At 39.5% G+C, this 13258-nt stretch overlaps 1 protein-coding gene across 4 annotated transcripts; it reads right to left on the reverse strand.

Moving 5' to 3' along the window:
• Positions 1 to 385: 385 nt before the first annotated feature.
• Positions 386 to 13258, reverse strand: LOC144015603 (major histocompatibility complex class I-related protein 1-like). Of its 4 annotated transcripts, XM_077515732.1 has the most exons (6): positions 12798 to 13257; positions 10796 to 11062; positions 8978 to 9256; positions 3631 to 3933; positions 2196 to 2387; positions 386 to 1125 (listed from the first exon to the last, which is right to left on the reverse strand). In XM_077515732.1, exons 1-6 carry the CDS (start codon positions 12847 to 12849, stop codon positions 1121 to 1123), a joined length of 1098 nt encoding a protein of 365 aa, XP_077371858.1. In that variant the 5' UTR covers positions 12850 to 13257; the 3' UTR covers positions 386 to 1120. The 4 variants fall into 4 exon arrangements, with proteins under 4 accessions (XP_077371858.1, XP_077371860.1, XP_077371857.1 ...); XM_077515734.1 differs by having other exon boundaries at positions 386 to 2387; positions 10796 to 11025; positions 12798 to 13258; XM_077515731.1 differs by having other exon boundaries at positions 386 to 2387.

Here is a 13258-nt window from a genome sequence, read left to right on the forward strand (position 1 = left end):
GAACGGACTTCATGCACTCGGCATCAGTTGTGTGTGTCAGTGTGCCCCGATCACCACCAGACGTTTTTATACATTTGTTTGGGTCAGCTCCTTTGGAGCAATAACGCCGAGAACACATATTATAACGCTAAGCTAATTAAGTTTCACAGTTTTTCTAAGCAATACACACACAAAACTACCCTCCATAAAGTTTGTGACAAAAAAACAAAAAAACAAACACAGAATGTCAGGATAAATGAAAGCTTTTTACTCTGAAATCCTAAAAAGGAATCAGGAAACTGAAGGAGCCAATGGCCAAGATTGCATCACCTTGTAGCATTCCTTTCATTTATTAGATTTATGATTAATAATGATGCTGATGTTAATGTGAATAAGACATTTCAACTTCCATTAAGTCTCCTTTTATTATTAAATGTGGCTGTTCGTGTGACTAACATCAATCAGTTGCAGTACTCTGCAAGGCCACAGTGAGCAGCATGAGGATGCCTTCATGTTTCATGCCAACAAGACTACTGAATTACTATTTTGAAAACAATATATCCATTTAGCCACTCACACACTTACGGAAGTGTCTTGCCAGGGGGAAAAAAAGAAAAAGAAAAAGTTCTGAACTTAATTACATTAAAAAAAATATTGATTCATTTTTTTCTGGTGTGCAAAATGCTTCAATATATGCTTAGCTTTTCAACAACAAATGTCATGGTGTGTAGTGTGATACACTGTGTGGTTAGCACGACTGCCTCGCAGCAACAAGGTTCTGGGTCAGAAAACAAGTTAGCGTTCCCATGCTGGACATTACTAAAGCTGTGCTCGTTTGATTAACGGACAACCAGTCCCTTTATTTATCTGCATTGTGAATGACTAATAATCAATCTTTCTGATTATTGATTGATTTTTTGTAATCCTCGCCACCAGTGTTGTCATCGTTACTATCATCATCGTCGTGATTTTTGTCATCTTCACAACATCAACATCATCGTTGCCTTCAAGTTCATCATTACCATCATCATCATCATCATCTTCAACATGAGTCTTATTTTGAAGGCTCCAAGTGAGGGCATTCCTCTTACTGGCAGTCCAGTTGCGATCCAGTGTTCCCGACAGTGACAAGCAGCATTTCTCAACCTTTAATGAGTCAACACGTGGACAGTGCATAATGTTAGAAAAATGTCAGAACGCCACCAAATCAGAATGCCGTACAAAGGCTTTCACTCTTGGGGCCACATGCATACCTTTCATCTCTTTAAACGTGGTCCCCCAGAGCTGTCAATTTAGCTGTTATAATTTGAAAGACACTCAAATGAAAAGGATTGCTTTTATTCTTGTTGAAACATGAATGTGTTAAGGAAAGACAAGTGAACATTGATTACCACTTGTTACACTGGAAGCCGGTTACAGTTTCAGTTTAAGACAACTTGTTTTTTCTTTTCTTTTTTTCTTTTTTTTTTTAATGTTTGCTTGCTGCTTGAAACACTATTTGCACTTGGAAAGACCAGTTGGTCATCATACTGTATATATGATTCATATACAGTGGTCCCTCACTACTTCGCGGTTCACTTATTGCAGATTCATTCTATCGTGGATTTTTATTTGGGTCCATAACACAAGTCAATCTCTACAGATGCTATAGAGACATTGCAAGTAAAAGTGCATTGAATTATTTATAACAACATTTCAGTGAAAATAAGCATAAATATTACATACCAAAGTCACCACTTTTAAACGGAAGCTGTTGAATGATATTTTGCAATGTTCAATCTCTTCAAATATTTCTATAAAAAGTATTCATTTCCAGACAAGTGTAGTCTTTATTTTAAATGAAGTAGGCTTACCTTGATCCTGAAAATTGCCATCTTTCAGCCTTCAAAAGCTCATCAATGTGAGGCTTTTAAATCCTGAGTTGGCAGCCAATTTTAAAATGTCATTTTAGTCCCAAGTGGCAGTTTATGTAAAAGCATGCATGTGTATTTTTAAATGACATAAACTGTGGGATTCAACTGTAGATGAACAAGACACATGATTTGAAATTAAAAAAAATGAATTTTACAGGAAACTGTGGCGTCAACAAACCTGGTGTCCTGTGCCTAGACCTAGAGCATCTCTTGTAAGTCTACTTTACATTGGCTCCCTCTGCTGGACGTCATTTTTACCACCTGCAAAAACAGCTCATCTGACTGATGATTGATCCCGCTCACCAGGCAGGACGACTTCCTCGGCATCACAACACGCGCTGAAGGAGACGTCACAATGTTGCTGCGATGACGTCCCATGAAGACGCTGCCGTTGTCTCTTCCTGTAAACCAAAATGCCCATGACCACCGAGAGCACTATGGCGGCGATGACCACGACAGCTGCCGCGATGATGCTGGTGTGACCCACAGGCTCCACTGAAACACAAAGTACACAGATATGTAACTAAAGCCCGTATCGCACTGAGGAGCCAAAGGTAGTCAATGTTTGCGAAGGTAGTGAATGCTGCTTTCTCATCAGGATTGGCCAGGGGTCACTCAAGGTCGCAAACGTTTACCAATTGTTGGTCAGATGTTCGCTAGACATTCGCCATGGAAATTTTGAACATGTTAAAATTAAACACCATTGAAACTGTTAGCAAACATCATGAGATTGTCTAGCAACCGTCTGGCGAACGTTTGCGACCTTGAGTGACCCCTACCGAGAAATAAACATTCGCTAACACTCGCAGACGTTCATGACCACAATGGGATACGGGTTTAAGTAAGTTAATAATTCTCCTCAACAATGACACCTTGGCTTGGAACTAGGGCCCTAACAGATGCCTAACAGCAGGCCAATATTAGTCGATATAGTACTTTTGAAAGGAGCGTAATCATAATTTAGCAAGAGTTTTACCATTTCAATGCTGACACAATCTTACTTTCTCATGCAACAATAAAAATGCCCTTCAGTAGAGTAGCAATGGGCAGGAAAGAGATGACATGCATTGCTGCTAAAAAATTTATGAGGTTAATTTAACTCGTTTGCTCCCCAAAACGGATAAATACATTCAATTTTAAATGTTTTAAGTGTCCCAAAGACATATTTATCCGTATTTCATTTCTTTTTAATGCTAGAGCATACAGTAGTCTTTGATGAAGCCTCTCAACTGCAAAGAATGGATGAAGACATGGTAGTTATCACACAAACGGCCAGCAGGTGGCAGCAGAGCAAAGGCGATCAACCAGGGCCATGTTGAAAAAAAGCTCAATTGCTCAGAATTCTAAATAGATTTCTGAATGATGAAACTTAGCTATATTCTAATGCTAATTGATGCCAAACGGAAACAGATGGAAATATACTTTTTTTTTCCTGAGGAAAGAAGAAACCTTAAACTTTCTTTTTATATCAATAGAACACAAAGTTCTGTGGGCCTTGCAGAATCAGTCAAATTCCAGTAAAACAGCCAGGAGCGGAAAGGATTGCTTCTCTGAAAATAGTTGGGAGTGATCATGAAATATTAGAAGAATATGTTTTGATTCGATGAGCCGTTCATTTTGTCCTGTATACAGTAATAAGCAAGACCCTCTGCCCTGGACTGAAACTGACGTCAAAGTGGCCACGGGCCCGCATTGTGAACATCATGGCTCAGTTATCTGTTTGGCCATTTCCTCTTACCGTAGTTCGTTTGGATCTCGGCGGCATCCAGCGTGGTGATGATATTCTCGGCAAGTCCAGCGAGCCTGAAGACACAGGCGTAGCGGTGCCAATCGGCGGGCGACACGGCATCCACATCTAGGAGGACGCTGAGCTGGAAGGTTCCGTCGTGGTTGCGGAGCAGCTGGCCGTGCACAACGTGCTCGTGAAGCTGCTCGCTGTCGAGCGTCCAGAACATGTCCACCTTGTCGGGGTAGAATCCTGTGGCGTGGCACGTGACCGGTGCTGACGGCCGCGTTTGCAGCAGTGACACCAGGGGCCGCTCTGAGGATGGGCAACACAGTCAAGTCATTAATTTGGTATGGGAGTGAGGTTACAAAAGAAGGGCCACCACACACCGAGCGATGCAGTGAAACTCCACTCAACAGCCGTGGTGACTGTGTCTCGGCCACAGGTTTTGCAGTCATTTGAAATTTTCATCCCAGTTGCACAATGATGCAAATTATAGACAATTGAAATGCACAGAAGGTTTCACGCAGGCGAAAGATCCATTTCTGAGTAATAAGCAAGTGAGACACAGCCACCCACCACACGCTGCCAAGTGATAGAAACACATTCTGTACAGTTACAGTAGGGCTGAATGATTTATCGTTTGAGGATCAAAATCGTCATCTCAGACGTATCATGATTGTCAAGCGCTCTTATCCCCCAATCACAATTCAAGCTCTTCCTAAAATTGTTTTGCCGTAATATGCAGTACACATATTGTCCATATTTAGAAATGTGTATGTACCTGTGGATGAAATAGTGAAGTTTGTGGTAAAAATGTATGCGAGCGATGTATGTACAGGGCCGGTTAAATTCAAATGAATAGGAGTGAGCACGGGGTTTCAATATATCCTCATTTTGTTATTCTAACCCTTGCAACCTGCTGCATCTTACTTGGACCTTGACAGACACTCTTTTATAGATTAAATAAAAAGTGACACTAGACAACATATTGTAGGAGAAGTCTCAGAACACGATACAGACTCACACCGTTAACATCACAAGGAGTTTTTATGCTAAATTGTTGCAATATGCAGGTATGATCATTTTTTGCAATGGTCAGGTTCCAGTTGGATTCGGAAGAATCACGCAGTGTGGTTTGTGCCTAAGATAAAACTGGAGGTGCAGGTGCTATGTTTGTCCACTTGGGGTCACCATTGCACAGGCTAAAGTACACTGGAACAATTCGCTAGCTTACAGTACCACCGAACTAGACACTTTCCAAGATAAATGGCATGTTTGTTCAACCATTAACATTGCATCATTAAAGCGAGCCAGCCATTGTCAACAATTTAAGTTCATCAATAATTTGTAAAAGAAATAAATAAAAATAGCACGAATAATAGTACTACTACTACTACTACTACTACTAATAATAATAATAATAATAATAATAATAATAATAATAACAATAATAATAATAACAACAATACCTGTGGACTGAACAATAGTAGGCCCATAGGTTTTTGAAAAAATATGGAATTTGCCAAATTGTCGTTTTGGCCTAACGTCATCGACAGGCGTGTCTTTAAAAGTTCATGAATGACGTGGAAATCAGCCAATAAGCGTGTAGTGCTTGCTGTTAAGTGGCTAAATTTTAGCCAGTCTTCATGATGAGCTTCTCTGGGCGTGTGTCAGTTGTGGCTATGCAGCTCATGTCTGAATGTTGTGCCTGTGGTTTATTTAGCAAGTGGTTGTGTACATCTATCCTTGACCACCTCAAGAAGGATTACATTTTTTTTAACTAGTGACGGGAGGCTCTATCAAATTATCTTACAATATTTTCTTTTAACGTAGAATGTGCCATTGTGTAAGATTACATTGTTTTTCTTTTGTGCAATATCCTGCAATAGTGTATTGCCAAAAAATCCGCATGGAAAAAAAACGTTTGCCTGCCTTCAGCAGAATCCTACCTCCAAAATCATTACTTTCCAGGAGACATCTGTTCAACCATTAACATAGCATCGTCAAAGAGGCCAAGCCAGTTTCAACACTTTAAAGCGCCCAATCAATTGTAAGTAAACAAATAACACGGTTGTGTGGACTGACTTTCACTATTACAGTATTTCATCTATGTATTTCATCTACTTACTTTGATCTACTTATTTTACACATTTACACGCTACACTTATTATTTACAGATATGTGGAAAAACGTGAAATTTAACATTTTGTAACATAAGAGATGTCGGCCCTACGCCAGTGATATGTCCAATTTGCAAATTTTGGACAGTGAGACCGCTAAAAGTGAACAATATGGCCAGCAATGACTGTGTCACTGTACAGTAAAATCCCTCCATGGTTCCAGTCCAGAGCATCCCCGCAAGAAGTGAAATCCTTGATATAATACCCTATCCTATTGAAATACACCTTTGGCATGTTTGTTATCTTTTAGGGTACTACATTTTTTTAAAAGGTCCTTTAAACGCAAATGAATACCGCCACATATATTATTTTGAGGGGGAGAAAGAGTAATGTGAGAACACACAAAAAAATGTACAGTGTAACAAATCCCTTTTACTTTTACGAACTAACAAACTTATTGTTTCTGATTGTTTATATTATGGGTGTTGAGAGATTGTTTATATTATGTCCTCAGTTGATGTGTAATGTTGCGCTTGTGCCATTGTGAGGCGCGCGAACACTTTTTTTCTTTTATCTTTCTTTTACTTCCATATTAAGCCTGAAGGCTGTTGAATGCAGTGTTTTGTTGATCTCCGTATTAAAATACACCATACTTGGCTAAAGAAATTTCATCTTTCCGTCATCCATTCATCCGAATGCATCGTTAAGATGCCAAAACACATTCAATAATCTTCAACAAAAACTAGTGTAATCTAAAATACTGTAGCGTACTTCCCATTTTCAAAATTCTTCTTTAGTCAAATTTACGCAGGCTCAAACTAAACGGTGTGCCACTATCAACAACAATGGAATCACATGAAATAAACAGGACTCAGAACAGAATAGTTATGAACTATACAAAAAAAATCCAGAACCTGTGAGCATTTAGTACTGTATATTTTATTTTGGAATTATGCTGTAATTAGGTATGTTCCAAAAAATATCGTCTGCGATATTACCGGTGTATTTTTTTAGGTGATAAAAATTTGACATATCGCGAAATTGACGTGATGACGTAATGTGTAACATTATACGTCTCCATGACAACTTGGACGGACACGCGTTGTACAGGCTGTTTTGTTCATTAATTACTAGCGTTTTGTTGTTGTTGTTGTTGTTTTTTACCGTGACTGGTAATTCGCCATCTAATTCACGTGAGTTTGTGATGCTAATCGACCGCTAAGCTAATATGCTCTCGACGAGAAGGCGTGCATGTTTCTATCGCGCAGCGCCCTAAAAGTGCACATTTGTGTTATTCATACCAGCTAGTAATGTCTACAAGGAAACACAGCATTTGCTCGCTCCTCTGATTAACCAATCAGAGCCATTCACGGCAAAATAATGCTCGAGGAGGTTGCGGCAAAAATAACCACTGCCTAAACAATCGCAGAGGGAAAACATTTTTTTTACCAATACAATTTGCCTGCGATGTACAAAGCATATTGCCACAAACTGGCTGCTAAAGCCCAATTCACACTGACTGCGGAACGGCTGCGGTGCGTTTTCCGTACGGCGGCCGTACGGATGCCGCAAGGATAGAACACATTCAAGTCTACGTGTCGTCTGCGGTGCGGAACGACTGCGGCGATGCGGAAGCTTTCCGCAAGCATTCTATTTCTTCCGGACGCCGCATGCGGATTTTCATGAAGCTAAAGAAATTACATGAGCCGGACAGGAAATCGAGCGTCTCGCATTAAGGTAAATGCGGTATATTTCAAAATAAAACCATTTGCGAACTCGTTTTTTTGGGGAGGGAAGCTAGCTAGCTGCATAGCAGGACATCAGTCGGACATTTAAGACAAAACATGACCTCAGAATAAATTAAACACGACAAAATGACACTATTTAAACACAAAACATACTTACCCATGGAGAACACCCATGGTAGAAGTCCCAGAAATAATGTCCAAAAAGCATATCGATGTGACAACAGGCAAGCGCATGGCTATCCATCCATCCATTTTCTTGACCGCTTATTCCTCACAAGGGTCGCGGGGGCTGCTGGCGCCTATCTCAGCTGGCTCTGGGCAGTAGGCGGGGGACACCCTGGACTGGTTGCCAACCAATCGCAGGGCACACAGAGACGAACAACCATCCACACTCACACGCACACCTAGGGACAATTCGGAGCGCCCAATTAACCTGCCATGCATGTCTTTGGAATGTGGGAGGAGACCGGAGTACCCGGAGAAGACCCACGCGGGCACGGGGAGAACATGCAAACTCCACCCAGAAGGTCCGAGCCTGGACTCGAACCGGAGACCTCAGAACTGGGAAGTGGACGTGCTAACCACTCGACTACCGGCGCATGGCTATTGTTTACAAATAGGACTATACACTGTTGTTATTGGTTGAACTTAACTCTCCAGCTTGAACCCCACGTGATCTTGTGGTCTATCGGGAGCAGATTTCGATGTGACAACAGGCCAGCATGGCTATTGTTTACAAATAGGACTATACACGGTTGTTATTGGGTGAACTCAACTCGCCAGCGTGAACCCCACGTGATCTCATGGTCTGTCAGGAGTAAATTTCCGGACACGCAATGCACGCTGTGTGAATTGCAATCCTTGCCGCGGCCGTACGGAAAATGCACCGCAGCCGTTCCACAGTCAGTGTGAATTGGGCTTGAAGTATCATTGGCGATTCCCCTCCTAACAACACAAGGCTCAGCTACACAGGAGAAAATGGTGGACTTTTTTGACTCATGCAATTTGCCACTGACTTCTGAAGGTATGTGCTTCCATTGTATTTGCTAAGTAAATGTCCTTTAAGCAGTTATGTTATAATTTGCAGGATAAACACTAGGGGCTGATTTTATTTCCATTTTATTCCATTACAGTTGGTATATTTGCACTTTGTTTACATTTTGTACAAATTGTGGGGGGGAAAAAGGTGTCTTAAATATAGTTGCTGCAATAAAAGTGCTATTATTCCAAAGTGTCAATCACAAATCTATTGTTCAGTAATTATTACCAATATCGTCAAAAATATCGTCACCGCAAACTTCTTTGAAATATCGTGATATAATTTTTAAGCCATTTCACCCACACCTAGCTGTAATATAAGAATATGTGGAAAAAGTGAAGCATACTAACATAGAATACTAACCTAGAGATGTTTACTATTTAGAGTAAAAAAAACAAAAAAAGATAGAATGCACAGATCTTCTGTTGTAAAGGCCTAGAGCAACTCACGTATCCTCATCAGGACGCTCTTCCCGTATTCCAGTGTCTTGTTGAGGCGCTGAGGACATTCATTGAGCAGGCGCTCCTCCATAAACTTCAGCCAGCCATCGTTGTCGTTCCACTTGCGGCCAGTGAGCTCCAGCTGAGGCTGGAGCCAGATCCACCGCCGACGCGTCATGTCCAGAACCAGCGTGTCGTCTGCGTCGTAGCTGTGGTGGTTGAAGCCCGACACTGTGCCGCTCTCATCGTCATACTCACAGCCATGCAGCACCTGGAACACATGAACGCCTGGCATGGCGCGCGTATGCAGCATTACCTCCGTCCTTTGACAGCTAGCTTCTTTGACTAGCGTTATTATAAACATACGTATGCTTATAATTTTTATATTAATGCTTCGAGTGCTTTAGTAGTGTGTTTTTACCCAAATGTACCGGTATCGTTATTTGTTAACTCAATAAAAACGCATTATTTGGATGATGTAAACACTTCTGGTTCATTCATGATTGGATCCTAGCTAACCAATCACAATCGCAAGTTGATTTGCATGATGTTCATGTTAAAAATGTTGTATATAAGCTTGGTAAGTTTACAACACGTTACAGCCATACTATCCTGGCGTCCACTATAACAAATAAAAACATGAGATAACTAGTGCTAGTCCAATACCATTTTTTGGCCCACGATACAAATACCCAGTTTTGCAGTATCAGCCGATACCGTAGTGATTAGGGATGTAACGATAAGCACAATATTGTGATATTAACACTGCCACAATATCGTCGTCGTCATGTTCACGATATTTAAATGCAACACATCTGTTCAAAAAGTCAGGTTGATTATAGAGAGATGATGACGGAAGGGTGTCCCCGACTGTTGACGGATGCTCAAAATTCATTGACATTTTTTTTTACTAATTTGAACTTTTTGTTGTGGACAATTTTTTAAAAATACAATTTCCTTCCCCTTTTGCGGTGGGCACGTTTCACCCCAATGGGCTTCTGTAGCTTCCACCCTCCCCATTGTTTCCATCACAGAGTACACACTCCATTTGTGCTGTCACTATCAAATGTTTTTAGAATTGATTAATCTATCAATTACCCAATTGATTAATAGACTAATCGGATTAATTTTAATTTTGCATAAAATGTATTACAAAAGCTTTTTTTTCCCTGATTATTGTTTATTAACCGGTGATTGGTGTTTATTTCATATTTTGTATTCATATAATACCCTGATAGCAAAAGATGTTAAATCAGTGTTGATACAATGTTTAATAATTTATCATTGATCCAACAATGTCCTTTGTTATTTGGGTACCAGCTTGGTCATTGTTTTCCAAAGTAAAAACAGTTGTTTGCAAATTTCTTATTTTGATTGTCTTTTTTTTCCATTTGGGACTACAGAAATCAATGAACAATTAATGTTGATATGGGCATAAATGGCTCCAAATGATTACTTGTTTATTAAAATAGTTGTCAATTAATTTGATAATCGATTACTTGTCGATGAGTCAATTAATTTTGACAGCACTACACTCCATAGACTTGCACAACACAGCTACATCTAAAGAGAGAGAAACATTTGCTTCCAAAAAAGGACTTGTGTCATCAGTGGTTTGGGACCGGTTTGGGTTTGCGGCGAGTCAGTGATAGACCCAGCTTCATTCGTAAGTTTGATCAGCAAGCTTTATCACTTAGATCATGGATGATAAAATAATATTTAGGCATTAATCAATCATCAGTTAGCAGTCAGCTTCCTTTGAAAACATTTTGAAAAGCCTAAAGGAAGTTCTACGGCTAAGGAGGCGGGGACGGACGTTTCACCTACCGTGTGATTGGTTGAATCTATCACGAAGTATTTCCATGTTAATGTTCCCAAAGTGTTCCTGTCCTCGCCAGAAGGCCGTCTGCTTGTTCCAGTAGTCAGGTTCTTGGCGTAGGACGGCGTCCATCCAAGGCTGTTTGGCCACAGTCACCCTGGTGCGGCTGTCGTAATGTTCAGTCACCACGTCGTCCACCACTACCACCGCCATCATGGATGGAAGACGTGGGATGTTGCTGGTCACGGTGTACACATGCCACAGAGAGTGAAGGGCTGTGTGGAGTTAAAGACAGTGCTTACTCGTTTAGAGGAGCACAAATTTATCAACTCTACGACAACTAATTGATTAGCACCAAGTACAGCTGGGCGATATGGAAAACTATCACAATATAAGACTTTTTTTTTTTTATCACAGTAACGATATAGCACACAATATACTTTCAGTTATGCTATAAAAAAAAATGTATACAACACACTATGCTTTAACCTTGCTCTGCAAGATGAATTCTCGCGGTATTTGTGAGTTCACAAATTTCAGAGACTCCATCTTGTACCAAGCCCGCTGATTTCCACCGATGCGAAACCACTGGTGGTTTGGACCAATCACAAAGCAATATTCTGTTTGGGGGCTATGATATGTGACTGTGACGAAACATCGAGGCCATGGAGAAAAACAAACCTAACATCGACAAATGGAACAAAATTCTCGCAGTTTCTTTGTTGAATGTTGAACAGCGACAGGCGCTTCGTGCATTTTAGCTGGTAAAGATATTCATGCTTTTTTTTTTTTTCTTTTAAACGTATGACGAGAATGAAGGACAACCGTTTCCATGATTGGTCAAAACAAATGTTAGGTAGACATGAACGTTTGGCTTTTTGGATGAGCACCTGTACAGTGGGTACAGATTGTTGAGATTTACTTTTATTGTTATTCGACTACCTAATGTTTTTGTCTAGGCCTGGTTTGGGAGCTGTCCTGTCATTTTTACCTTAACACCTACAAAAGATACACTCAAATTCAAAGTAAATTTGAAGCTGTTTTTGGAGCATCAGCATAATTTTGATCTCTTTTTGAAGATAACACTTGGAATTTTTCTCCCCAACAGTCAAAATATGTTAAAGTGCTATTTAAAAAAAATAAAAAAAATACAAGTTTTATGTTTGTCTATATATTTATTAATGATTATTTTTATTATTATTATTACTATTATTATTATTATCATATTCATATATATATATATATATATATATATATATATATATATATATATATATATATATATATATATATATATTATTTTTATTTTATTTTTTTCACAAAATCTGACTTGGAAATGAATGTAGCATGGTGTGGTGGACTGGAAAAGACGACAGGATCACATCTTGAAGTCTTCTCCTATTTCCAGTTCAAATTCGACAATAATACTACAGAAAATGAGCATTATACACACACACAATACAGTTTTTGCCAAAACCACAATTTAAGAGCACTCTCTGGTTTTGGTTTACTATTATTATGATTATTATTATGATTATGATTATTATTATTATTATTATTATTATTATTATTACTACGACTACTACTACTATTTCCTGAATCGATAACAAAAATACGCGTCGTTTTTTGTTGTTTTTTTGGTCAAATTTTTGCCTCGTGCTGTATATTATTTAAGTTTTTGAAATGAAAAATTGATAGTCAAACTGTTATTAGGCTTTTCCTTGCTCGTTCCAGGCGACACGGACCCTCCAGTCACGGCAGATTACCACTGCCTAAGTTAAATATGACATAAATGCTCACGTGTAAATATGATATTAACGATATTAACGTGCGATTGCATTAGTGAGCTAATGTTACGGCGAGTCTGTTCATTTCACGCCTGAAGAACCTTTCAGAGTCCGTGTGGATGTGTACCCACTACCCAGTATTATCTTATCTTACTTTCACAGTCGCTAACTAGCACTTTTTAGCATAAGATGCTAAACCATTTCGGTTGATTTGCGATCTTACCGGCAGAAGTGACGTGACTCCAAACAAGCACGAATGAAGCCACTTTGTTCATGTTGCAACCTCACATCACAAGTCGATGTCACAATGAATGAACTTTTCAGCAACTAAAACTCCAGCGATTCCATAAAGTTGTCGTTGTCGAAGTGAATCCGTGTTGCGTCATTCTGCGTATCACTCGTTCTTTCAAAATAGAAAAATAACGAAATGATTTTTTTCTATTTTTTGTTTTAGAATATATATATATATATATATATATATATATATATAAATATATATATATATATATAAGCGGATGACTCGTTTTCTCGCTTATATTTAGAATATTGTGCACAAATTGATTATGAAAAAAAATAAATAACTGGAGATTTGGACTTTCTGATCCTTTTCCCAGTAAGAGCTAGCGCATTTAGCGGCAGCGGCAGCTGTCGTGGCTTCGGTGACGTCACTTCCGCGTATTGCCG

Source organism: Festucalex cinctus, chromosome 3 (assembly GCF_051991245.1).
Source record: "Festucalex cinctus isolate MCC-2025b chromosome 3, RoL_Fcin_1.0, whole genome shotgun sequence".
In the NCBI taxonomy this organism is placed as follows: domain Eukaryota; kingdom Metazoa; phylum Chordata; class Actinopteri; order Syngnathiformes; family Syngnathidae; genus Festucalex; species Festucalex cinctus.

Excerpts from the sequence above, each read along its gene's own strand:
- LOC144015603 (XM_077515731.1), bottom strand. The coding sequence starts at position 12,849 with ATGAACAAAGTGGCTTCATTCGTGCTTGTTTGGAGTCACGTCACTTCT. Across the intron at positions 9,257-10,795 it reads TAGATTCAACCAATCACACG|GCGTTCATGTGTTCCAGGTG; the intron begins GTAGGTGAAACG and ends GCGCCATGCCAG. Across the intron at positions 3,934-8,977 it reads GAGCGTCCTGATGAGGATAC|AGCGGCCCCTGGTGTCACTG; the intron begins GTGAGTTGCTCT and ends GCCCATCCTCAG.